The sequence below is a fragment of the Octopus sinensis genome, linkage group LG9 (genome assembly GCF_006345805.1).
Source record: "Octopus sinensis linkage group LG9, ASM634580v1, whole genome shotgun sequence".
NCBI classification, from domain to species: Eukaryota; Metazoa; Mollusca; class Cephalopoda; order Octopoda; family Octopodidae; genus Octopus; species Octopus sinensis.
Genome location: NC_043005.1, coordinates 20287439 through 20315072, shown reverse-complemented (window position 1 = coordinate 20315072; position 27634 = coordinate 20287439). Strand labels below are relative to the sequence as shown.

The following is a 27634-nucleotide window of genomic DNA, read 5'->3' as shown; positions in this document are numbered from 1 at the left end:
TTTGCAACATTAGACTCTTTTTTATTTGTCTTCTTCTTTCTCTTTTCCTTGTGTTCTATTTGTTTGGCAAGCTGCCATGCCAAGATGGCACTGACAAAGAAAAACGGAGACAAACACAAGAGCACGTAGTAGATGAATTCCCAGGGGCTTGTTGCAGCCCACCTGATCAATCTCCCTACCATCTCATTCCAGTCCCAGTCTTCAAACATTTTGGTTAATTTCTTTCTTTCTGTTTCCTTGCAGTTATTCTTCAGACAAAAGTTCAACAAACTCTAAGACACCTGAAAGAGACAAATATATTTCTATATTTAGAGGAATCAGTTGTGTTGTGCAAGAGAGAAGGCTGCACAGGTATATACATGTGAAACATGACAGTTGGGTGAAAAGGGGCCAAAATAATTCAAGTAGGTGTCCATAGAAGACAAAGATTGAGGATGACATGGGAAAGGGTAATGAAAGATGATCTTAGAATGCTAAAACTGACCAGGGGGATGATAAGTGACTGCAACATGTGACAAGATGCCCAGTTAGAGAAGATCTGTCCAACACATGCCACCACAGAAAGGCACAAGTATGATGATAATGATGACAGTAAATATATGTCTTATATAATTTATATTACAAATGTTATCCATCCAATAATATATAATTAGATGTGTGTGTGTACATACATACAATATATATAAAAACACACACATATATATGTATGTATGTATGTCGCAGTGTGGAAGGTGTTTATAAGCCATTAAAAAAAACAAAAACTGTTAGATTTACTTCAACATTTAAATTTAATTTGCCAAAATATTTTTGTCACTTTGAGACCATGACCTGTTCACTGACAAAATTCCATGCTTGAAGTGAATCTAACGATTTTTGTGTGTTTTTAAATGGCTTATAAACACCTTCCATGCTGCAATTGCTTTTGTTTCAGCACACGATCTCAGATTAGGTCACTTGCTATGCAAGTACATCTCCATAATATATATATATCATCATCATCATTGTTTAACGTCCACTTTCCATGCTAGCATGGGTTGGACTGTTCGACCGGAGTCTGGGAAGCCACGAGGCTGCACCAGGCTCCAGTCAGATCTGGCAGTGTTTCTACAGCTGGATGCCCTTCCTAACGCCAACCACTCCGTATATATATATCAATATACATATCATCGTCATCATCATTTGACGTCCATTTTCCATGCTGGTATGAGTTGGACGGTTTCACAGGAGCTGACCAGCTGAAGAGCTGTTCAGTGCCCGTCTGTTTTGACAAGGTTTCTCTGGCTGGATACCTTTCCTAATGCCAACCACTTTAGAGAGTGTACTGAGTGTTTTTACATATCACCGGCATGGGTACTTTTTTATGTTGCACCAGCACCTACAAGCCTGCAAGATTAAGGATGCTCAGCTAGAGAGGGTTGTAAGGGATGAACCTAATCACACCTTTACTTAACTTGATGTGTATTTTCAAGCAAAGGAAACTGCCAGGAGTCTTGGTCCCCTGTCATCCCCTCTGTGAGTCTCAACCTCTGTAAGATCTTTTCTCACCACTTCGTCCAACAGCTTCCTGGGATGGACTTCCATACTTTAACAAAGAGAATTCAGTCACTTAACCAACAGAATAACCAGCTCCTGATTTAACAAGTGGCTAAGCATTCTAGACAAATGTGCTCTTACTACAGAACCAGGGTAGCACAGTTTATGACAATGTTATACCTTTCTCACAACTGCAACGTGAACTTCTTAACCACTTGGCCATACCAACAACCAAATATAATCCTTTCTGCAATAGGCACAAGGCCTGAAATTTTGGGAAGGTGGGATAGTCAATCACATCAACCTCAGTGCACAACTGGTACAACTTATTTCATCAACCCCAAAAGAATTAAAGCTGCCAAGCATTTAGTCTGGACAATATTACATTCATATATTTTCATAGACCATGGTTGAGTGGTTAACAAGCTTACTTCACACCCATGTGGTTCTGGGTTCGATTTCATTGAGACATAACTTTAGCTTTGGGTTAATCAAGATAGTGTTGAGGAAAATTTGGTATACAGAAACTAGGCAGAAACTCATCGTATTGGTATATGTGTGGTGAATGTATGTCATGTCTTTTTACAACAATTTATTTGTTCATAAAATAGAAATACATAGAATAAATGCCAATCTGAAATAAGTACTAGGGCCAAATATAATTGACCAAAGCGAAACAAAAAAAAATAATATATATTTGAGCGTACACACGTATTGTGTGTGTGTACATACATATATATATATATAAATATATATATATAGAGAGAGAGAGGGGGGGAGCAGTGGCAGAGAGATAAAAATAGGCGATTAACCGAAAATTGGGAGAACTACCAAATTTAGGGTAGGAACTGAAACCAACATGCCGTCTCTGTCGTGTAACAGAGCATGTGATTGATATAACATGTATTAAAATAAAGAAGTGGATAATTTATCAAAACTACTATTAAAAATAATAGACGTTTTAATTTAGGCAAAAAGCCAACAATGTTTTTACGAATAGAGACTAATATAGGCACAAGTCCTGAAATTAATTGAGGTGTACGTAGTCGATTAAATCAACCCCAGTACCTTATTTTATCGACCTCAGAGGATAAATGATGAATTGACCTCAGATTAGAAAGGAATTTTGTCCGAAAGCTCTTACCATTCTGCTAATGCACTGCCATTTCTACGACAACATAAAATTGCTTTTTAGTATGAGCGCAGTGCGTTTGATGGGTGGATATAGTTTATTAGATTGACTTCATGTTTACGAAAAAAGCCTCAAATGGTCACTCGAGGTGTTAGAAATAGCAGTCAAATTACATCCTACCGTCCTGAAAATTGAAGAACACATATGACAAGGTAGTCCTAAATAAGTAAGACAGCGGACTGTCATGGCTAGACCACTTTTCACTATAGATCTGCTCGACTGGAGTGGACTAAGGCTAAAGAACAATAACTAATACTTAATTTTATCGATACCGGAAGATGAAAGACAAAGTCAATTTCAATGGGATTGGAACTTATCACATAGAGAGTTGCAACTAAATACCGCAAGGCATTCTGTCAGACAACTACAATTTCTGCTATATCAGTGTCTTCTCAAGAAGTGATAATTTAAGCATTAAACGGGAAAACGTGATATCTCAGAGTTTCATAAACACTTTGACAGTGTTTATAAAGTGGAATAGTTCTAAAAGGAAATTGTATATATACAAATGTATAGATTGTTTGAAGTAGTGTACAGATTTTATATACCGAATTTTATATATATATAAATATATATGTGTGTGTGTGTATGTGTGTGTGATTGTATGTATGTATGTATATATATATATATATGTGTGAATGGTTTTATAGTTAAGCATTAAGTCAACTGATGTAGTTCAGGGTCCTAAACGACTGAATGGACTTCAGGTATGTTGGTGGTTAATTTCATCCACGTCAAACGGGCGAAAGGAAGACTTCGAATTCAGAGGACCGTTGCTTAAAACATTCAGTCAAACGATTTACTATTTCTACAACGACGACTAATAATAACATTTTATTTGCTGCAAAGTTTAAACATAACAACCGAAATGAATCGGTTGCTAATTGCGGTTAGAGTCTTCTCAAAACCGTGTTAATTTTGCTTCGAAACTGACAACTGACAGGAGTGGGAGGGGAACCAGTCGGAACGATGTGTGTGCGTGTAAGAAAGAAAATGAAACGTAACAATAGAGCAGGTATAAATGAAGATTGAAACAGTTTGAAAATAGAAAGTAATCAGTCGTTAATTTAATGTAATTACAAGCCTCACCTCAGAGTGAACTTTCTATAGCAGCTCAAAGTTAACTTTGTAATATAAGTGTAAGTGGTTTCAGTAAAATCCTTACGCCAGAGCATGTGCTCACCATTTGCTAGAGAGTGCAGCTGTAAAGGGGGATAAGGCAGAGATTACGACCCTAATTTTCGTGTCTATTTTATGGAAAAAAATTATTTGAAATCTAGTTAAAACCCATCTTGTTAATCCCGATTAAGCCGATCAATATATATATGTGTGTGTGTGTGTGATATGTATTACACGTGAACAGCTATCAATATTGAAGTTTCCCATAGATTTTGTGCTCCAAAACAGAAAATGTTCAAATTTGGTAAAAGAATTGGTCGTATTTTTTTTTGCCTGCATGGGTTTTTGTTTGCGCTTACACACAGGAATATGAGCACGCGAATACGTCTTTCGAAAGATGTTCCAACCGAACTGATCAAGCCTCTGTTGAGAGATCCAAACGTGAACATTTCATTTTGTCTGTTTTCAGACTAAATCTCCTTTTTGTTACACTCAACCATTTTTTTTTTTAAGACACATTAGATCAGTGGTTTCCAACCTTTTCACTACCAAGGACCCCTTTTATTTAAGTGAGTTTTCCCACGGACCCCTTTTAATATGATTATCCTTTATATATATATATATATATATTGTGATGCATATTTGCCATTTGAATATGGCTAACCCCTAAGGGTGGATGCTACTGTAGTTTGTAGCCCCAGGAAGATATCTCCTCCAGCTGGCTATATATATATTATATATATATATATATATATATATATATATATATATATATATATATATATATATATATATATATATGAAATTTTGAATTTAGTTTGTGGACCACAGATTGGGAAACACTGCTAATGTAGTACCTGAAAAATATAAAGTAAAAAAATTGGAAGGTCATGGATAGAATGCATTTGGTTATAAGTCTGCTGGATAAGAGCTGATTTAGGAACTAAACAACAAGAATTATCAATAGATTTGTGTATGTATATGCACAGCTGTTGCCAATATGCTAGAAACAGCAGCTAAATTCCTTGTCTATATATTTTGTGATTGAAATCCACAGAAATATTGCAAACAAACATTTTAAATTAAATAAGATCTGAAAAATAAAAAAGTAGTATGTGTGTTAGAATGCCTTTGATCATAGTATTATAGGGATGTATTGTTTGTGGTCAAGAGAAAGAAACATCCTCAGCAATCAGACTTTGTAAGGATGGCTAAGTTCATATAACAAATTCAAAACATCATCAACATCAACCTCATCTCTGAGCAACTCAGGATGACAGAGCTACAAATCCTAAGTGATGAAGAGAGAGCAACCATGGCTAGCAAAACACAAAAGAACCATATAGTCCACAACATCATGTGACCTCCCAATTTGTAACTCCTGGATTGCTCCTTCTGGAGTGTCATCTCACTCATACATTCTATTATTGGTTTCCAATTATATAATTGACTAGCAGTATCGCCCGGCGTTGCTCGGGTTTGTAAGGGAAATAACTATATAAGCATTTTTAGAGAGTTATAGCCAAAAAATAGCAAAAAAATGCATTAAAAATGGAAAAAAAATTATGGTAAATTTTTTTTAAATCGTTGACTCATCGTAGACATTTTTAGAGAGTTACTTCCCTTATATAATAGCGAAAAAATGCATTAAAATGGAAAAGAATGATGGTAAATTTGTTTTTAAATCGTAGACTCATCGTAGACGTGCGCTAATACCCAGAAGGGCTTGATATGAATCACGACTATAAGATACCCGGTTTTGGTTAAACTGCACCGCAAAATGTGGGAGTAGTTAGGAATCTAAATCGTAGGAGACAGACACGCGACCTTACTTTTATATATAAAGATTTCAAGAATTGGGACATGGTGACAAAATTTGGTAACGAGAGTACAGTCAATGAAACTAACTTCAGTATTCAGCTAGTGTTTTATTGAGCCTAGCAGAATTTGAACTCAGAAAGTAAAAGAACCCTTGATAAGGGTTTTGCAAATTTTTATATGAGTGTTGGTCAGAGAAGGATAGTTTCCATAAAGCTGTCTTGCTCAAGCTACACTGTATGAAAATAAAAGCTCCACTGGTGCTTTTACATCACAGCATATCTATAGCTTATCATTTTTTTGTTAGTCTACAGCTCAATATTAAAATCAAAAGAGGGTTTTAATGGCAGATATTTCTCCCCAATTTGTTAGGAGTTGAGAGATATATTTCCCATGGATAGGATGTCAGTTAATCACAGGTAAAATTCCTAAATCATCAGCAGTACTTAATACTGACACAAAGTGAAATGAGACAATGTAGAATATAGTGCTTTACTCAGAAACTACAAACACTGACATTGGAATTAAACTCATAGTCTGTAAGCAGATAAATGAATGATGGAGTAAAATTATCCAGGAAAGTATGCAGCTTGAAAGATATGTAGTTACATTGGAGCTAACATATTTAACATGAGTCTAAATTAATTTCTAATTTAGGCACAGGAGTGGCTGTGTGGTAAGTAGCTTGTTTACCAACCACATGGTTCCAGGTTCAGTCCCACTGCGTGGCACCTTGGACAAGTGTCTTCTACTATAGCCTCGGGCCGACCAAAGCCTTGTGAGTGGATTTGGTAGACGGAAACTGAGAGAAGCCCGTCGTATATATATATATATGCGTTTGTGTGTCTGTGTTTGTCCCCCTAGCATTGCTTGACAACCGATGCTGGTGTGTTTACATCCCCCGTAACTTAGCAGTTCGGCAAAAGAGACCGATAGAATAAGTACTGGGCTTACAAAACAATAAGTCCCGGGGTCGAGTTGCTCGATTAAAGGCGGTGCTCCAGCATGGCCGCAGTCAAATGACTGAAACAAGTAAAAGAGTAAAAGAGTAAGAGAATTAAAATTACATCCATAGTGAAGAGGAGGAAAAAATAATTACTTTCAATGATTAATTTGAATCATGGAGATCAAGAGGGGCAACTCAGAGATCCAAATTATTTAAAACTTGACTGAGAGCTTGCAGTAGGGAATAATCTGACTTTTGGCAGGTCTGGTGACAATTCTGATCTCCTTGTTATTATTGTCAGTTGTGACTCCTATCAAAGATCATTCTTTCAAATTTCTCAGTCATTTAGGATCTAGAAAAAACTGGTCATTGAACGAGTCTAAGATAGGTGAAAAATTCAATTCTATTAGCAAGGTAAAGTCACCTGCAAGAGACCAGCATCCCACCCAGAAGAAGATTCCATTTCATACCTGCTTAACGCTAAAGAGAAGAGAAATAAGTCCAATGGATTAATGATCCAACAGAACTTAAAATCTACGAAAAACACTTGTCCTTCTGGGCAAATCACCACAGCAGTGATGGAAGAGAGAGAAAGGTGAAAGTAGTGAGTTAACATAGGAGTAGAATAGAGGGGATGATTGCTGCTGTTGCTGCTAGAAGGAGGAGGAGGGGGAAGAGGGGGAGGGGGAGGACAGTAGGGCAAAGGAGGTATCATCATCATCATCACTAATGATTTTATACTCATTTACTAGTTTCAGCCATAGATCTACGGTCAAACTAGAACAGAGAGCAATAAATTTAACGAGAGAGATTCATTCAGTTCAATACAAAAATCTTTATTATGAATCTAAGGAATGAAATCAAAATATAACATTGGAAAAGGAATAAATTATTCAGAAACAATATTTATTTTATCACTTCTTTTTATCATCAGTTTCTGTCTTCTCGCCAGGTATTATTTCATATTCAGGATATTCTGGGAATTCTCCTAATAATAAAGACAAAAGAGAAAGAGCAACAAAAAGAGTGAAAATATTCACATACCAATACATTATACACCATTTCATACATTTGTCCATATTCTAACACCATCTATCCATTTGTCCAAATACTTCTATATAAACATACCATAATATTTATTATCACCCAAATCCATATTTATATATCATAATTATATAACATTCATCCATACCTTCTCTCTTTCTACTTGTGTGTGTGTGTATGCATGCATGCATACATGCATGCGTATATGGTGTGTGTGTGAGAAAATAATTTCAATAAAATCTAAAATTTATCTTGTATCTTATTTAACCTTTTAGCATTCAGATTTCTCTATCAGATGTAAAGCTTATTTATTCACATTCATTTGCTTTGGTCATGCATTACCGTGTAGCTTTGATATTTCAATGATTGTTTATTTTTAGAATAACATTGTAGGGGAAGTGTGAGAGACCAGATCTAGCCAGTTTGAAGATAAAACAAGGCTGAATATTTTAGCCGGATATGGCTGGTTTAAATACTAAAGGGTTAATATACCTGCAATTGCTTTGGTATTTAAATACATGTCACATAAATGATTTTAAAAATCTGTATATCTCAAATAATATAATAATAATAATAATAATGAAATTATTGTATACAGTGCTCAGGTGCACCACAACTTGTCAAAAGCGCATATAAAGTATATGCAGTAATGTACAAATGTCTGGAAAGCGAACAGTGTATCAGTCAGATACATAATTGTGTGTGTATGGAGGGGAGAAAATCAGGTGTAGTGTTGGCAAATCTCAAAAAACAAAGAAAAAGAAGAAAAAAAAAAGAAGTGAAGATATAGCACACTTGTTAGGGAGATTAAGATGTTTTATTTTTTGTTGTTATTGTTGTTAACTGTTTCCGCTTTCCTCATTATATGTGTGTATACAAGATACAATTATATGTGCAATCAAGAGATGTAAGGAGTCAATGGTTGGTGTGTTTATAATGTGCGCACTTGTTAGGGGGATATATAAATAAGATCTTATTTTTTGTTGTTAACTGTTCCCGCTTTCCTCATTGTATGTGTGACTGAAAAAAGATACAATTATATGTACAATCAAGAGATGTAAGGATTCAATGGTTGGTGTGTTTATAATGTGCACATGATACTCACTGTAATGCCTCAGCAAAGAAGAAGAAAGTATGATTTAAATTTGGTTTGTGTATATAGTCATGTGTGGTGCGTGCTGATATATAAAACTGTGTGTATGGTTTTTCTAGAATTCGGGATGTACTTACAATTATCTTTACGAAGAAGAATGGCGTGTTCTCAATCGTGGTTGCTACATGTGGTAACACAGAGATTTACGCCAAGGAGACACAGTTATTTTCTTTTTGTAGAATCATTAAAGGTACTGTTCCATTATCCAAGGAATGTGTTGTGTACTTATTAAGTTTTGTCAGAGGGAAATATCAGGTTTTCAGGTATCTCTCTCAACCTGTCAGTACTTGTCTGCTTCTTAGCACAGTGGCCATAGTATGTGTCATCTTAGCACAGTGGCCAATATGAAAGCAGTAGATGTCTCAGACTTACATACTGCATGGCCACCAACCCTGACAAGAATAACATAGTTGTAAACATTGACTCAGACCTTCTTTCTAATTGACTCTGACCTTACCATGGGCAAGATGGCTGTAGACATTGTCTCAGACTGTCATACTATAGGATCCTTGACTCTGTCAAGAGAACAATAAATGTAGATGGTTGCAGACCTTCATACTACATGGACCTTAATGATGCTATGAGTAAGACAGCTGTTGACATTATCTCAGATCTTCGGACTATATGGCCCCTGAAGCTGCTGTAGCTAAGATATTTGTAGATATTGTCTCAGACATTCATGCTACAGGATCCCTGATGCTGCCAAGAGTAAGACAGCTACAGATATTACCTAAGATTTTTGGGGTCCCTGACCCCAACCACTAACAAAAGAATAATAAAAGAGTTTTCTTTCTATAAATTACTTACTTCGTGTCCGAGGTAAAACATTTTCCTCAAATTTGGGTGATGCACTCTGAAAATTGAATAGATTACTTTGAGAATTGTCACACATCTTCAGAAAGTATATTAATTATTACAACAAACCAGAAAACAACAGGAAGAATGATTTTAAAAATGGGAACATTTTGAACAAGAGCACTCAGAGGGTGCAAACCTTTGCCAAAGTAACTCCAACGTCCTCTCAACAATTAGCCAGTGATGATTTTTAAAATGAGAATATCTGAAATAAACTCGACTGCTCTCACAAACAAGAATACTAAAAATGAACCTGACCACTCTCGAAAATTAAGTAAAAAAAAAACAGAAAAAAATCCAGAATCCTTGTCTGGTACCTGATTGACCCCCAATGGTAATCATAGAATGTGAAGGTGCGTGTGCCGGCCATGTTTGTAATGCTGTGTGTGTGTCGTCAGCAGTGGGAACAGGGACAGTTTTCTCTATGAAGGCCTTTTTTAGTCTATCTACTGATATAGTCTTTATGACCATTAAGGGCTATAGTGAAAAATTTATCCGTGCATGAAAGAAAACAGAAAGGACCTGCATATAGTATTGTTAATAGAAGTTTAACAATATCGTTGCACACAAAAACGTGAGACCAAGAAGTAAAGCTTCCTTCAAGGCAGGGCTAGAAATGCAATTGTCAGGAAGGTAAGGCAGCTTGCTTACGCATGTGTGACTCAGTGTTGTTTTTACACTGAATGTGGTCAAGACGTTGCTATGCAGTGGTCTTGAAGTGTAGAACTGTGAAGGCGCAGCTATAAGGTAAGAATTTGTTTTTTGGGGATTCAGTGGGGGTTTGTTGTCTATTTTGTTAGAACAAGAAATCCCTACTGAATTCCAGGTATTTGTCTGCCTATAGTTGTGCTGTCTCACTTAAGTGTGAGAACTGTGTTGTTTTGGGGGTGCATCCCGCCTCCAAAAATTGTAGAATTTTTTTAAAAAAGAAATTTGTTAAATTTTTTAACCAATTTATGGAGCTGTGTTCCTGCTACTGTGTCCCTGTTGTTGTTGGAGTATCTTTGGCCAGGAGTACTGGTTAGCCAGAATTGTGTTTTGCTGTGTTTTTTGGAACTGTCTTCCTTCTTTCTTACTCCACTTTTCTTTCTTCAAAGTTTTTTTGACTTTTTTGTTTGAACTTTTTTTATTTCTTTCTTGAACTTTCTTTAACATGGCAAAAAAATTGGTCACAGTTTTGGAGTGGGAGATTGTCCCACCCAAACAGTGGTTAAAAGATTTAGGGGAAAGGACAGAGTGGTGTTGAGGACTTATTCAAAATCACTCGACACCTTCACTGTCTTTCCGAAAATAGATATTAAGAAAGAGTTGGCAGAGCATCTGCCAACTATTAAGTTTATTTCCAGGGGTGTTAAATACGCAACGGTGTGTCACCTGTGCCTGGAACCAGGCTATATTAAAAAAAACTGTCCCCAGGACCAGAACAAGGTCCTGGAACAGTTGGTGACAAAGGAATCTACCCCTCCCCAGTCAGAGGGGGAGATAGAAACAGTCAGGGAGGTGGAAACCTCCTCAAAAAAAGGCCGTAAGAGGAAGAAAGTGGGCAACAATGGTGGCCCACCGAAGGCTGCAGGAGGGAGGGAAGATCCTCCGGATAAAACGGAAGAACTTCACCCTTCCGTAGCACAAGGGAAGAAAAAGCAAAAAAAGAATGGGACTTTGCCGGCAGTTAGTGGTACACTGCCAGCATGTCCCGAAACCCCGTCAGTGGAAATTGTGCCACCGACGGAGGAAACTATGACCACTCCCATGGAGTTGGAGTTGGAATATGTGGTCTTCTTTCACAAGGGAGGGGCTGTACAGAACTTCATTAAGAAGTTGGAAAGAAAATGCCAAAGGGAAGGGGTTCTGGACTGCATGGAGGACCCCAATTGGCCTACACAGGTAGCTGTGGAGGTCATATGGGAAAGTGATCTATGCAGAACTTTGGACTCATTCCACAAGGACACTAATAGATTTGCTCTAAAGTGCAACATAACACCATCAAAGTGCTTCAAGGAGGCAAATAGCCTAGTCAGGAAGAGGAGCAGGAGCTTTAGTGCCTCGAGTTGAAACTTTATTGGACAAAAGGTAAGAGGCTTAGCGCCTCATTTTTGTGAGCATATTGTGTCCATGGTTAAATAATTGTAAGAGGTTCAATACCTCATTTTGTGCTTATTTCTATAAAAATAAAAAAGAGAACAATGTTTTTGGGAAGCTGCAATCGGTGGGCATTGTCTGCCTTCCCCCTCCAATCATCTTTTCATTTTCATTCATTGTCATTTGTGTTTTTGTCCAGCCCACAGCTACTTCTTTGTAAGGCTCTTGTAGCCAATTTTTATGAAATAAAGTAGGTAAGAAGTTTTAAACAGGAGCGATATATTCAAAATTGGTAAAACGAAAAACTGTCAAGGATAAATTAAATTTATTATTGTTACGGAATATGTTAGTGTTATTTAATTTCTGAACAGTTTTGCTACCGTTTGTTTATATAGTTTGATTTATTTATTCATCAGTTTCTACTCAGATAGAGACGCGAGTAAAATTAATAATAGAGAAACGAAAATAAAACTTTGGAAACAACAACACTGCCATAATTTATGTGGAAACCATGAGCGTGCTTTCAAGGTGATAATCAGAGATCATGATACTTCATGTCAAGTAAAGTAAGTATAACAAATAATCCAGAATCCATGTCCGGTACTGTATTGATCCCAAAATCTAATCAGTTTGTGCCAGTCACGAGGCCAAACATCCTTGAAAGTTTCATCTGAATCCATCCAGTGATTCTTGAGATATCTTGTCCACAGACAAACAAACAAACACGACTGAAAACAATACATCCGCCTTTGCTAAGGTTATTTTAACCACCTATTTTCCCTGACATAATTGCTTCAATTTCAACACATAGCCTCAGATAGATCAAATCTTTTGTGAAACAAGTACAATTCCTCAGAAGTACTTTTTAATTAAAAAAAATATATATCTTAAAACATAAATGATACCTGAGTGACCCTTAAAGACTAGTGTTTACTTCTGGTTTTCATGGAATGAAACAGAAGAGATAAATCTTTCTTTAGATGATGAGACACCAATCCATCTCATATAACTTTCTAAGATGGTCTGATGGTACCTATTTGTAATGACAGCTACATAAACTGAAGTTATGCAGAATATACATTTTGCACAGAAACAGAACAGAGAAAATGAGATATAAATCTCCTCCTGAACTGGACACAAGTTCTCACTTGATATGGTGGTACCAATTTCTATCAACAAAAATATATAAAATGTCCTTCTCAGAATATACATCCAGCTATCTATAACTTATGTACCCCAACTAACCCTCCTAGATTTGCACCTCACCCCATTTCCCATATGACACACATGCACCTACACACATATAAAAGATCTATATAAGCATTAAAAATATATTGTGAATACAATGAGCAATAAAAGAAAGAAAAAGACAACACAGAAAGGACAAGTTTTAAGAAAGACTGTATTAGCTTAACACTTAAAAGGGAATGATTCTTAACATTTCAGACATTAGACCTTCATCAGAAGAAAAGCATAGAAGAGAGAAAGAGGAAAAGTGGGTAGGAAAAACCCAAAAGAAAAGAAACTGCTTTACACTCCAGCACATGGGTTCCTCTTGCCTTTTTCTGTGTCTCACCAAACTAAACTTATTTCTCAGTGTAGTGTGATTTTTAAATAACACTTCTCTCAAAGAATTCATTTGTTTTTGGCTAGCGTTGTATTGTAATTAATTTTTCTCTGATTTTTCTCTCACTTCTCTTTTCTCCCTGAATTTGCAATTTCTCTCATTTTTGATTTGCTTGTTCATACACACCACCCATGTAACTGTGTCATACGTTTATGTCTTTGCACAAATTTCCATTACACCCTCCACATTCCTCTTGCGTTACCTTTTACCTCACAATTGTACTCAACCCCACCTCCTCCCTTCAAACATACACTAACACCTCACACCATCACTAACCTAAACCACTATACTTCCGCACATGCACACTTCTACACACATCCAAAAAAGCACACGCACCACTTTCCCCATATATCCATCTCTAAACACAAATACACTTTTATACATGTGCTTACACACCCACCTCGTCCTCCCCCTCCTATAGAACTACATTCCCATCTAGCTCCTAATTCCTCGACTATTTTATTTTTTTCTCACATCCATTTCTCCTCTTTCTCACTCCTTGCTTTTCTTCCTATGAAGGACTAGAATCCAAAATGTTTAAGAGTCTTTCCCTTCCTTGAAAGCATTAAGCTAATAAGTATCTGGGTTACCTTTTTCCTTTCTTTTATTGTTCATTGCCTTTACAATGCGCACACACACACAAGGATTGTCCCAAAAGTAGTGCAAAAGTTGGTAATTTTTTTTTTTTATTAATTGACATAGGTTACTTATTTGCACATGTTAGTACAGTCACTCTTCTTCTAAACTAACTATTAATCCTGTTCTTTATTGAAGGCAAATAATGGGTTCCAAGCAGAAGCAATGTGTCATCAGTGAGATCTTAACAAAAGGAAGGGTGCAGGCTGGCTAACATCCACAATTTGTTTAAGGAGTTGACACCAATGACAAGAGCAATGTACACAAATCAATGAAGAAGTTTAAAGAAGGAGGAATAGTATTGAACACAAAGCATGCAGTGGGAGACCATCTGCTGCAAACACTGACATGACTCACCAACAAGATGAATTGATTTGTGCAAATGAACCACAATCTGTGAAGTTGCTGCATAACTGAGCTGTGGTCACAATGTATTACAAAAGATGGTGGAAAATGGGTACCTCAGCACTTGAAGAAAAGAAAGGTAGAAGTGCTTGAAGACGAAGATAATGTTTTTTTGGCCATTTGCCAGCCTCGTCTGGCACCTGTGCAGGTGGCACGTAAAAAGCACCCACTACACTCATGGAGTGGTTGGCGTTAGGAAGGGCATCCAGCTGTAGAAACACTACCAGATCAGACTGAGCCTGGCGCAGCCTTCTGGCTTCCCAGACCCCAGTTGAACCGTCCAACCCATGCTAGCATGGAAAATGGACGTTAAATGATGATGGTGATGATGATGACTGTAGTGACAGGAGATGAAACATGGCCATATTTGTATGATCCAAAACAAAATTTCTGCTAACAGAATGACACCACACCACTTTTTCAAGGTCAAGAAGTTCAAGGGCCAATGATTGGCACAGAAACGCACAACTGCTGTTTCAGTTGACAAAGGTGCCAGTCTCCTTTTCTGGAAAGTAGCTGTATCATGAACAGCAAGCAGTTTATCATCTCCTTTGTAAGGCTCAGTGTTTTGAGATCATTATTTCCGTGCACACCTGTCTACATCCATATGCATCACATGACCAAACCAGCATCTAATTCCTCTCATCGTTATTTAAAATTATTGCTGGGAGAAAGGTAAAGAAAGCCTTGATCAAAGCATTTATTTTTTTTAAAAACTTGAACTTTTTGAAACAAGATTCAACGGATAGGTTTAATGATGATGCAAATACATTGCATGTTGGAGTCTATGTTAGTAGTACCTTTGTATAAAGGAAGAATTACTATTTCCCAACAAACATATGCAATTTAAATTATCTATGTTAGTTAATGAAAAAGTTATGCCCACTTTTGCTTTACTTTTGGGGCAATCCTTACATGTATATACGTATAAATGTGTATGCATATGTATATATAAAGAACATGAATTTACAATCAGAAAATATGTATGTATATCAGTATGTGCGTTCAGGCATCTGTATCAATAAATCTATTAAAAAATTAGTTTCTAAATGGCTGTCAGTGATCTTATACTTCAATTGATGTGGCAGATGGTTAACTCTGTGTGTGAGTGTGTGCATGCACATGTGCACATACTCATACAAACAAACACACATGCATATGTGTGTATTATAGCATTATAGTGCAAGCACCTGGTAAACTAGATTTGTTTTTAAAATTCCAATTTTCAGTATAGCTATTTCACTCACTTGTGATCCTGTAATTTCTGGTTGTAGAATAATAGCTTGGAAAGGAATGAGTTCCCCACACTACATTGCCCAAAACACAGTACCTGATAAGGAGGTCTGCAGTGGAGATAAAGTGACTGCTTAAGAGTAATGAAGTATTCTTATTTCATACCTATGTGTGGCTTTGCAGGTATAGTACGTAAGTGATTACACATTTTGTGATCATCACAATCACCTGTTTTCTTATCTTGCACAGCAGTTGTTTTTCTGTATTGCTCCCAGCAGAACCCAGTATCCAACTAAAATTAATGCTACAGATTATGTGGCACTGCAATGGTACTTATTAAGACTTATAATGAAGTATTCTTATTTCATACCTATGTGTGGCTTTGCAGGTATAGTACGTAAGTGATTACACATTTTGTGATCATCACAATCACCTGTTTTCTTATCTTGCACAGCAGTTGTTTTTCTGTATTGCTCCCAGCAGAACCCAGTATCACTAAAATTAATGCTACAGATAATATGTGGCACTGCAATGGTACTTAAGTAAGACTTTGGTAAATGTACAGCTTTATACAATGTTAAGATGTTGTCAAGATGTCAGTCTAATTTAAAGCTGTGTTTGTAATCACGTAGGTAAACTAGTGACAAGGTAGATAAGCCAACTACTAGGTTGATAACACAGTAAACAGGTAAACAGGGAGAAACAACAGTGGCCAAGTAGATAGACAGAGAAGCAACTTGGTAATTATACTAGTAACTATGGAGGCACAACAGTGACCAGGTTGGAGCAACAGCAAACTGGTACATATCAGGTGATTAAGAATGAAATGTCCGAGTTTGAACTGAAAGTTTATTATACTTTATCTCAACAAAAGGCAATGGAGTTAACCAAAGTATGCACCTAAATTATCAACACAATTTTGCCATTTTATTGGTAACTTATACTGGCAGTGAAGAATTCTGGAGAGCAAGAGGTGATGAAATCACAAACGGCTGCTTTTGCATCTTCTTCAGATCTGATGTTTTTTTTTTCCTTGCCATAAGTTGTCTAATGCCTGGAAAACATGATAGTCAGTTGGTGCAAGGTCTGGTGAATATGGTGGATGACAGAATGCTTCCAAGTTGAGTTCCAGCAACTTGAGTAGCATTCTTTGTGCAACATGTGGTTGAGCATTGTCTTACAAGAGAATTGGACTGTCTCTGTTGACCAATTTCGGCTGTTTAATTGCAAGTTCACTCATCAATTCATCCAATTGGTTGATGTATACATCTGCTGCAATTGACTCATCAGGTCTCATGAAGCTGTAGTGGATGACACCAGCACTTGACCACCAAACAGACACCATTAGCTTTTTTTGGTGAATATTCTTTTTTGGATTGTGTTTTGGCACTTTGTCTCTATTCAACCACCATGCAGAACACTTGCAATTGTTGAAAAGAATCCATTTTTCATCACACGTAACAATACGATGCAAAAATGGTTCGCTTTTATGCTGTGACAGCAAAGAACAGCAAATTTCAAGACAACATATCATTTGAGACACATTCCGTTCATGTGGTATCCACTTGTGCAGCTTCTTTACCTTGCCAATTTGTTTCATATGGTCCAATACAGTTGGAATTTAAACATCAAACATTGCTGCTAACTCACGCATAGTTTGAAATGTATCTGTTTCCACTACAATTTCTAGCTCATCATTATCCACCTTGGTCTCAAGTCTACTAAGGAGCCAATTTTCAAGAGTAAAGTCACCAGACCAGAACTTCTCAAACCATTGATGTACAGTGTTCTCATTGACCACATCTTCACCAAACAGCTCATTGATGTTTTGAGCTGTCTGGAATGCATTGGTTCCATGACAGAACTCATATTCATAAACAACTCAAATTTTTTATCTATCTATTGGTTCATAAAGATTGATTTGCAAGAGAATATTCACAATATAATCAGACACCATGAATTGCATTTCAAAAAGTGATGATGTAACTCTTCAAAGTTGAAAAAATAAAGAATTGTCAGGATAAAACATTAGAGTTAATGACTGTCAAAGTTGGTGCATAAGAAAATCGAACATTTCATTCTTAATGAACTGATACAATAGGTAGATAGGAACAGTACATACCAGATAAGTACACTAGTGGCTAGGTAACTATAGCAGTGCTCAGGTACTGCTGCACCTGAGTATTACTGTACTAGTGCACCTACCTGATCACTAGTGTCAACATATCTAGTCACTAATAACTAGGCAGGTGTACTAGTAACTATGTCTGAACAACAGTAACATAGGTACACTAGGAAGTTTGTAATTGTACTGGAAAATTCATAAAGAAACAAAGAAGGTATTTGGAAAATTTTTTGTTTCCTATTCCCTTTAAACTCCAAATTCTACAGATTTATTGTGCTTTTAAACCATTGTCCTAAATTATGTATATATTACATAAAGTTTTATTGGAAGGAACATTTCATGACAAAATTACTTTCAACAGAAAAAACATCAATATGAAAGGAGAAATCATACTAACTGCATATTTTTGTTCTAATTCCTTAGCTCGGTGAATAGTTTTCATCATTTTTGCATAGTTTCTTTGGATTTCCTAGAACAAACAAATAATCACATTCAAATTTAAAGAAATCAAAGAACTGTTACATTTGGAATCTTCTCAATCCATTTATACTCAAACTTTCTTTTAAATTTACAATGCACATCAAGCAGACTATTCATGATTCCCTCCAGTTCACTAATTGGAGAGTCTTAATATTTACTATCCACTATAAAGCATTGCAAATTTTGCACAGATTTCATATAGTCAAATTATCCATGTTTCATGGCCATACAACATGCACCACATATAATCCTATACATTCACCTGGCATACAACTCGCTACACATATCTCATATTGTCCTTAATTCCATGACACATTTTCCTTATGCCAGAGTCTTTAATATTAACTATCAGTGTTTCACTAGCATACATCTTATGCACAATACATACAATTCTCTTACACATGTCACTGTCCATATTTAACAATTATACACCATTACACAAATTTCATGCACTTCATATAGACTTCTACATTCACTGTTTCACTAGAATACCTCAATATGCATCTCACAAACACCACATATAGTCCTCTAAGTTCACTGTTAATGCTTTATAGCTATACACCATCACACATCTCATGCACACAATATTAATTGCCACACAGATTCATATACACATCTGATATAGTCAGTGTTTCACTGCCATACAACATCATACATCTTATACACACCACATGTAGTCTCATATATATCCATCACCACCACCATACATCATCACACAATTTATAAATATCGCACATAAAGCCTTCTACATTCACTGTTCCTGCCTCACTCTCATACCTCATATATATTACACAAACTTTTATAGTCCTTAACATTCATTGTCTATATTTCACTGCCATACAGCATCATCACACGTCTTACACATCACACATAGCTCTCTGCATTCATGGTCTGATTTGAACCTACAGCCCCAGTGAATTAAGGACATTACCTGCCCCACTGAGCTGCACATTCTAAAAGAAACAATATATCAGAAACATAATTAATACTAATTTTACAGGCAAATGTATTACAAATATATAAATAATATATTGCATTTATGTTAGTTAGTTAGTTAATTTGGCTCAAAAGCAAATAGCAAGGCCATGTAGGGGGACATGGAGTTAAGTACAGGGTGGTGTTCATGTAAAGAGTTCAGGCCACTTGAGGTCTATTTATAATAGATTACAGCTTCAATTTCATCATATAGTTGTAGCATTTTAATTAATTTTTTATTTTTTATTTTTTTTATTATGAGAAGGTAGCAAGGTTAATACGAACAAATTTATCCTAATAATACATAGCAGGTAGCAGACAAACAGATCAGAAAATTCCAATGCTTAGATCAGGATGTCACTGTATTTTATTGTGAACCACACTGAATACAGATGAGGTTATTTCCCTTGAAATTGTAACATTTGAATATGTTGTCACAAACAGAAAAACATTAAAGGAGGAAAGGATGGTGGGGTGGTGGTGATGATAATGATGATGATGGGGGTGGGAAAGAAACAAGATCAGAGGTAGTGAGTAGGCAGGTGTTGAAATGTTGATAAGAACAAAACATGATAATACTTGCAAACTACTGTGACTTTCAAAGTTTCTTTTTAAATTACCTTTGACCTACAAGTTTGCGGCTAAATTTACCCACTAAATGATAGTTGAATTGGGATTACTGAATGTGTAAGACATTGGGTTACTTACTACTCAAAGGTCATCATCATCGTTTAAAGTCCATCTTCCATGCTGGAATGGGTTGGATGGCTTGACATATTCCAACAAAAGAGGACTGTACCAAGTTCCTATGTCTGCTTTAACATGGTTTTTACAACCAGATGTCTTTCCCAATGCAAAGTGTACTGAATACTTTTTTTTAATGAAACCAATACCAGTCACTTCTCATACCATTCATACCATGTAGCATTGCTTTTCATACACAAGCATCATGCATTCTGCTTTTCACTTTCATTGAGGGATCTTTTGTCATCAACAAAGATAATAACTCACTGGAACTTTCTCCATCATATTTTTATTTCAGCAAGTATACTTTCAGAACTTGGTGATCTAATTAGCTTGTTGCTAATTAGATCACCAAGATAACCAAAACTATCTACTATTTGTAGGGAGCCTCCTGAGATAATTTGAGAGAATCTATTTCCCATCTGGACATAGTATTTATTGCTCTACTATATCTTTCACATACAAAATCTTTCTACATTAACCTTCCTGTGATTCCACTGCAACCCTAGAATCTATAGCTTGCACTTGGTACACCATATGGAATTTCTACCTTCACCTTTCCAGCATATCAAGCAAAGTTGTTTTCCTGAAGGGAGTTCAATCTCTTTTCTTGCTTACTAGAAGTTCGATTTTTGCTTAGTCAAATTTAATTCTTGATTGACCAGAGGTTTTCCTTGCTTTTACAATCTCAATTGCATTATTTATCATCCTATTATCAACTAGGGTAGCTGGTCTCTCTATTCAGTTTAAGTTGGGAAAACCCTTATTCTCTCATGCACTCTCCACATTTAGCAGCCTTTTATAGTGGCACTTCTTTTCAGAATCACTAATTGTGAGCATATCATTAGCCATCAGCACACATTTCTCACCAACAAGATCCCAGTTCTCTCTGATACATTGTCTTGCAATTCAGAACACCTCGTACCTTTGATCCTCATATTGCAGAACATTATCAAACACCTGACTTTCAACATCTCCCTTTGCTACATAACCTTGACACCTAGCTTCTCTTTCCTAGTTACCTGATATAATTCTCAAAATAATGAGCACTGCCTAGAAGGAAATCAAACTCCTGCCTTCCTGTGAATGGAACCCATTCAACACCATCACCTGTGACCAGCAGTGTTCCTCAGGGTACAGTACTCGGCCCTAGGAGAGAAAAGTTGTTACATGGATACACGAGTTCCTTACAAATAGAACTCAAACAGTCACTGTGAATGGAACCCATTCAACACCATCACCTGTGACCAGCAGTGTTCCTCAGGTACAGTACTCGGCCCAATCCTGTTTCTCATCCTCATCTCTGACATAGATGAAGATACAACCAGCAACGTCTCATCTTTGCTGATGACACCAGGGTCATGAGACAATCAAAGACGAGGTGGATACAGAGGCCTTACAAAAGGACCTGACCACCATATATAAATGGCAGGAAACAAACAACATGTTGTTCAATGATAAGAAGTTTGAACTAATTCGCTACGGAACAGATCAAGATCTGAAAAATACAACAAACTACAGAAACCATCAGGACAACAAATAATGGAAAAACAGTATGTGAAAGATTTAGGCATCCACATGGGAACCAACCTAAAATTCAGAGAACACCTTGACTCAGTCTGTCTTACTGCAAGAAAGTACAGCGGGTGGATCTTGCGCACCTTCAAATCAAGAGATACCTCAACAATGAAAACCCTCTGGAACAGTATACTTCCGAGGATTGACTACTGTTCTCAGTTGTGGTCACCAACAACAAAGGGCCAACTATCTAAGATAGAATCGCTCCAAAGAAATTTTACCTCATACTTCTCAGAAACGAGGGACCTGGACTATTGGCAAGACTCAAAACCTTGAGGAGGTACTCAATAGAAAGAAGATTTGAGCGATACCGAATTATATACATTTGGAAAATGATAGAGCAGAAGGTGCCAAACTTTGGTATCAAAACCTACCACTCACTGCGCCACGGAAGACGCTGCCAGCTGCCACCAATCAACAAAAAGCTGGCCAGGCAGCAAAACCCTGCGAGAATCAAGTCTGTTGGTTCGAGGAGCACAACTGTTCAACTCCATTCCGGTACATGTCAGAAATCTATCAGGATGCAGTGTGGAATCATTCAAATTGCAACTGGATAGATACTTAAGCACCATTAGAGATGAACCCCATCTCCCAGGATATACACAACGAGCACAAACTGACTCAAACTCGCTCCTACACATGTCAAATTTAAGCAGAGAATACAACCTGGCAACCACACCAGACTCTGAGGGTGGAGTCTTCGACTTGGCCTGAGCATGGACTCAAACCCAAATGAAATGAAATGAAATGAAATGACTGCAGGCATTTTTTCAAGTTTCTAGAGAGGACACTATTTTGCATCTCCTCACTTCAGCTAAACGTTAGAAATACATACCAGATCATCTGGGACTCTTACATTCAATAAACTTGAAAGCTTTATTTGACAGAATTCGAACCATTAATATCCAGATCCTTACTACTTCAACAATTTGCAGTTATCAGAAAATATCTTACCTTAGCTTAAGTTACACAAAACCACTTCAAAGAAGTTTTCTTACCTCTTCTGTTGGTGGATTTTGTCGCTTGCCACGGATCCAAGCTGGAAAAATTCCCATTAAGTAATTTACATTAGACACAAACACATAAAATAAAACATAACATAGTATTACTATTTCAGAGTTATATTTCTTCTCAAATACACATACCTATATGTTCTAATTTGAAACTAATCAAGAATTTTGTTGAATTTAAATAATTAGTATCATACAGTAATACCTCATTTTACAAAGACCTGCTTTACGAGACCTTGGTTTTACAAGTTTTATTTTCTGTTGACAAATGTTTGCTTTATGAGCATTCTCTGGAAATGAATTAACTCATATATTGAGGCATTACTGTATTTATTTCTGTATTGATCTGGTATTTATAGCATAACCTATAAAAAGCTTCTTGCATAAAATTACTACATTAAGTTTTAAATTAAACACCTGCACACTAAAATAGGTGGACTTTGTTGGGGGGGGGGGGGGGTTGCCAATAAGCCAGAAGTAGCCTCAGGTGAATTGGTTTAAAATATGGAAGGATATTAAAGACATAATGCAGAATGTAAACGCTTCATTATATTTCTATTCAAATATTTCCATTATCAAATACTTTCAACAGAAAAATATCCAGTGATGGCTCATTACAACAATTACAGTATTTCTAAAACAAAAATAATTATTTGTTTCAGTTGATATTTATGCATTTGCATTTCTTTGATAGTATTCATCTATTATTTTTATTCTTTATTCTTTAATTCAAATAAAATAGTCTTTTCAATAAATATTCTTTCAATAAACATTCTACTCTTCCATACTGAATGTTTTGGCAGTAATTCCAAAGAAACAAGTCTGCCAGTTATGCCAAATGTTCAGTAATTTATCACAGAAATACCCTCCTGGGAAATCAAGAACATCAGATAGTGCAGACACTGTAGCCATAATTGTCATTCACTGTTGAGTTGTAGATGTGGCTGGTGACAGTAAAGGCAGATATGGAAGCACAATCTGGCCCCTACATTTATGGGTTTCAGCAGTGGAACTGAGGGTGGATATCTATTACAGCCTTAACAGCAGTCAACCATTGGATGTGGTCAGCATACGTGGGGGACATGATGAACTGATTGGTTAGAGCTAGCTCAACCCACCCTGAGTAAATGACATCATATGTACACCAAAGTAAGTATAGCAAAATGTAACATTATTACAATAATTTTAACTCTTTATACACATCACTTAGCTTGGACAAAGGGTATAACCCAACTTACTTCTGATAATGCCACCCTGAAAACTGAAATACATTTGACTAGAAGAAGATGAGTAACTTTCAGTTCTTGAGCACATCTCTTGCATTTACAGTAGCATCAATAATATATGAGGCCCAACTTGGCTATCAATACCAGTAAACATGCACACACATACACACACACTCTCTCTCTAGCTCTCTCTCTCACACACACACACAAAAGTTACATAAAGGGCTAAACAAATGAAAGAAGAAGAAATACTGGATTACCTTCCCATTCTACAGGCATATCTGGGGGTGTCATCTGATCTCCATCTGCACGTTCAACCCATCGAGCCCCTTTCAAGTTTCGAGAAGGATCTGAAATTTCAGAGAAATAGATTGATCGTTTGAATTTTCTGTAATCTTTCATAAATTCACATAAAAAAGTTAATCAGCTAATTAACAGTCAATTATATGTCTCCAGAACTTTGGCAAACTTTTAAAGGCTTAGCTCCACTTTGGTGCTCAACAGATGAGAAAGAAATCTTTCTCTCTGGATAGTAGCAGATTTGAACCCTTGCCCCATGTTCAGTTAGTCCAATCCAAGAGGTCAACAGGGTTTGTTTTCTGTAACCAACATGGTGCACCATCTATCACCAAGTTATTTAACTCTCAAATGCCAGGACATTTAAACCTACTTTTGTTAGTAGTGACATGGCACTAGATGGCTAAGGACCTCCATCTAGATGATCTAACAGAGTTCCAGCCAGCTGTGATAGCTGTATTAAGATATATGAAAAGATGTCTCCTAAGTTCTGAGAGCCTTCTGGCGAGCAGTGTTCAGCTTTTGTGCAATAGTAAGAAGGTGAGTGATAAATCTCTCCATAGAGAGGATATCAGTCTATCACTATCACAGAAACTTGTCTCTAAGCTCGGCTAGGCTGAATTTATTTGTCCCTGGGCTAGATAATAACCATTGCCAGTTCTGTATTTCCAGCATTATAGTATGACACTTAGAACTTTCACATTTAATTTTCTTAGGAGCCACGGGGGCAAAAAATAAAGTCACAAACAAACAAGAATGAGAAAGTAGCCGATAAACAGACATAAACAAATCTGAATTCAAAACAATCGCGGGAATCATGAGTGACAATGACATCTAATGGCAGATACTCGAACTACAGTGCAATATAAGCTCCAAAAGATCAGTAAATTAGATAACACAGCTGATTTCATGATTTCGTTCACTAAGCTACACTACTTTATGGTGTGTATCTTAACATTTACTGTATGTATTTTCATATGATTTTATATGCTTTTATTCTTATTTATTGTACAGTAACATGATTTTATGTACTTTTAATGGTTTTCTATTGATTTTAATATTCCAATATCTGCAGCGGACAGAGGTAAAGTCCAGTGAAATGACTTAACTTGATTTTTATTTTTCCATATATTACTTTTGAAAACTGACGTATAATTAAGAACAACTAAAATGGAAATGACTTAAGTCGAGGTGTGTCTGTATATATATCATCATCATCGTTTAACTTCCGCTTTCCATGCTAGCATGAGTTGGACGATTTGACTCAGGACTGGCTCCAATCTGACCTGGCAGAGTTTCTACAGCTAGATGCCCTTCCCAATGCCAACCACTCCGAGAGTGCAGTGGGTGCTTTTACATGCCACTGCATGAGGGCCAGTCAGGCAACAGCTACTCTTAAATGGTGTTTTTTACGTGTCACCTGCACAGGAGCCAGTCCAGTGGCACTGGCAACAACCTCATTCGAATGTTTTTTCACATGCCACTGGCATCATTTTTATGTGCCACCAGCATGGAAGCCAGTCACCAGCAGAGGTAAGAGCTCTCTGAACTCTGCCCAGGCTATTCTAATTCTAGCAGCTATACTTTCAGCGCCCCCCCCCCCCCCGCTACAGACTTGGTCACCTAGGTAACAGAAGCTATCAACTACTTCTAGTTTTTCTCCCTGGAATGTGGCGGAAGTTGTTCTCTGCACATTTTCATTGTTTATTGCTCCTGAGCATCTGTCACATACAAAAACTATCTTCCCAGTTAGCCTTCCTTTGATATTGCTGCACCTCCTATGTGTCCATAGCTTACACTGGGTACATCTTATAGAGTTTCTACCTACACCTTTTCCACACAGATTGAGCAGGGGCATCTACCTGAAGGGATTTGTGGTTTGTCTACCTTCCTACTTATTAGGACTTTGGTTTTAGCTAGGTTGACTCTAAGGCCCTTCGATTCTAATCCTTGCTTCCACACTTGAAACTTCTCCTCTAGTTCTGATAGTGACTCAGCAATTAGAGCAAGGTCGTCAGCATAGCAGAGCTCCCAGGGGCATCCTGTCTTGAATTCCTCTGTTATTGCCAGGAGGACTATGATAAATAGGAGAGGGCTGAGAACTGAACCTTGGTGGACCCCGACCTCTACCTGGAATTCTTCACTGTACTCGTTGCCAACCCTCACCTTACTGACAGCGTCCCTGTACATGGCTTGCACAGCTCTCACTAACCATTCATCTATCCCTAGTTTTACAGAATTTTATTTTCAGCATCATAATCTCTGTATTTTCTATGCATTTTGCCCAAAAAAATTTTAATAAAAAGTGAAAATTTAAGAAATTTAGCGGGGGGGGGGAGGATTTAAATTTTGAAATGCAGATTTTTTTGCAGATTCGGAATCTTTGCCCTCGATATAGTGTGTTCCTGTAATAAAGAAACCAAAAATATCGCAAAGGGGGTGCGGTCCATGATCTTTACCTCCGCCTATCGAAAGGAAGAAGGGCAAAGCCAACTTCGGTAGAAACTGAACTTGGTACTATCTACATGAGATATCGTAGGAATCTCCATTATAGCTCGACCTCTTAGAAATAACAGTCAAATAACCTTCAGATCGCACTCTATCAACGTTAAAAAAAGAGAATGACACGGTAGATAAGGTATTACTCGATGTCCTTGAATATATGGAATGGTCATGCCTGGAATGCTTTTGATCAAAGGTCTACTTAATTAAAATTGATTTGGACCTAAACAACAGCAATTCAACATGCAGTTTCGTAGCTATAAAGACAAAGACACGACGAGGAACAAATAAAACATTTTTGATACTTTGAAACACCCTTGATAGAGACATTCAATGTTACATAATTTCATTCCACTAAGTTATGTTTAATATACATAATTGATACAAGAGAAAAAAAATTGTTTGTTTGTTTTTTAAACAAAAAGAAACAGTTACTTGCTTCCTTTTCGTAATATACATTCCCAAAATAATCATTTCCAATGATTCTTTTCTGTTGTCTGACAGAATACAAAGAATTTTTAAATAGTCCCCACAGCCATTTCGCTCTCCGAGACATTTTCGATCGAACACGCAGCATTTGTTTACTTCCTGTTTAGAGTTACCTCCCTTGATTGCTCCCTTGATAGTCCAGTCTGCTCAGCTGTTAGCAGATGCCTTGTACAATGTTTGTAACTGAGACTCTTAATTCTTGTCAACCCAGTCAAATGTAAATATCGCATAATGGCTTAGATCACAATATTTCGCTCCCAACAATCGGGGCCTATGCAGTTTCGGGATCTTTTCCTTTTGAACGGCACTTTGTAACATAATTTCTAGGTAACTAAAAAGTTTTAAACTTCGTATACTGGTAGAATGTGTTTATAAAACATCATTTTCTCTTGGCTTTATTGAGAAAATTCTATAGTTTGTAAGATATTTCGTCTTTAATTTCGAGCATTTCGGCAATTTTAACCAATCGCTTACGTCCATTTAGATAAATAACATTCTGTGCATAATGAACATGTCCCTCCTTTAATAAACAGATTGGGTTTATTTACATTTGTGAAGAAAAAAAGAT

At 36.8% G+C, this 27634-nt stretch overlaps 1 protein-coding gene and 1 long non-coding RNA gene across 3 annotated transcripts; both read right to left on the bottom strand.

Moving 5' to 3' along the window:
- Positions 1 to 230: 230 nt before the first annotated feature.
- On the bottom strand, positions 231 to 4010 carry LOC115215868. Its single transcript, XR_003882018.2, has 2 exons — positions 3815 to 4010; positions 231 to 281 (listed from the first exon to the last, which is right to left on the bottom strand). It is a non-coding gene; the product is annotated as an uncharacterized LOC115215868 (long non-coding RNA).
- Positions 4011 to 7423: 3413 nt separating this feature from the next.
- LOC115215819 (NADH dehydrogenase [ubiquinone] 1 alpha subcomplex assembly factor 2) lies at positions 7424 to 27171 on the bottom strand. Of its 2 annotated transcripts, none has more exons than XM_029785134.2 (6): positions 27013 to 27171; positions 24039 to 24128; positions 22541 to 22581; positions 18163 to 18234; positions 9613 to 9658; positions 7424 to 7596 (listed from the first exon to the last, which is right to left on the bottom strand). In XM_029785134.2, exons 1-6 carry the CDS (start codon positions 27152 to 27154, stop codon positions 7523 to 7525), a joined length of 465 nt encoding a protein of 154 aa, XP_029640994.2. In that variant the 5' UTR covers positions 27155 to 27171; the 3' UTR covers positions 7424 to 7522. The 2 variants fall into 2 exon arrangements, with proteins under 2 accessions (XP_029640994.2, XP_029640995.1); XM_029785135.2 differs by having other exon boundaries at positions 27017 to 27168.
- Positions 27172 to 27634: the final 463 nt, after the last annotated feature.

Coding starts and splice junctions, on each gene's coding strand:
- LOC115215819 (XM_029785134.2), bottom strand. CDS start 27,154: ATGCTGCGTGTTCGATCGAAAATGTCTCGGAGAGCGAAATGGCTGTGG. Junction 24,129..27,012: donor ATATTACGAAAAGGAAGCAA/GTAACTGTTTCT, acceptor CTGAAATTTCAG/ATCCTTCTCGAAACTTGAAA. Junction 22,582..24,038: donor TATGCCTGTAGAATGGGAAG/GTAATCCAGTAT, acceptor GAATTTTTCCAG/CTTGGATCCGTGGCAAGCGA.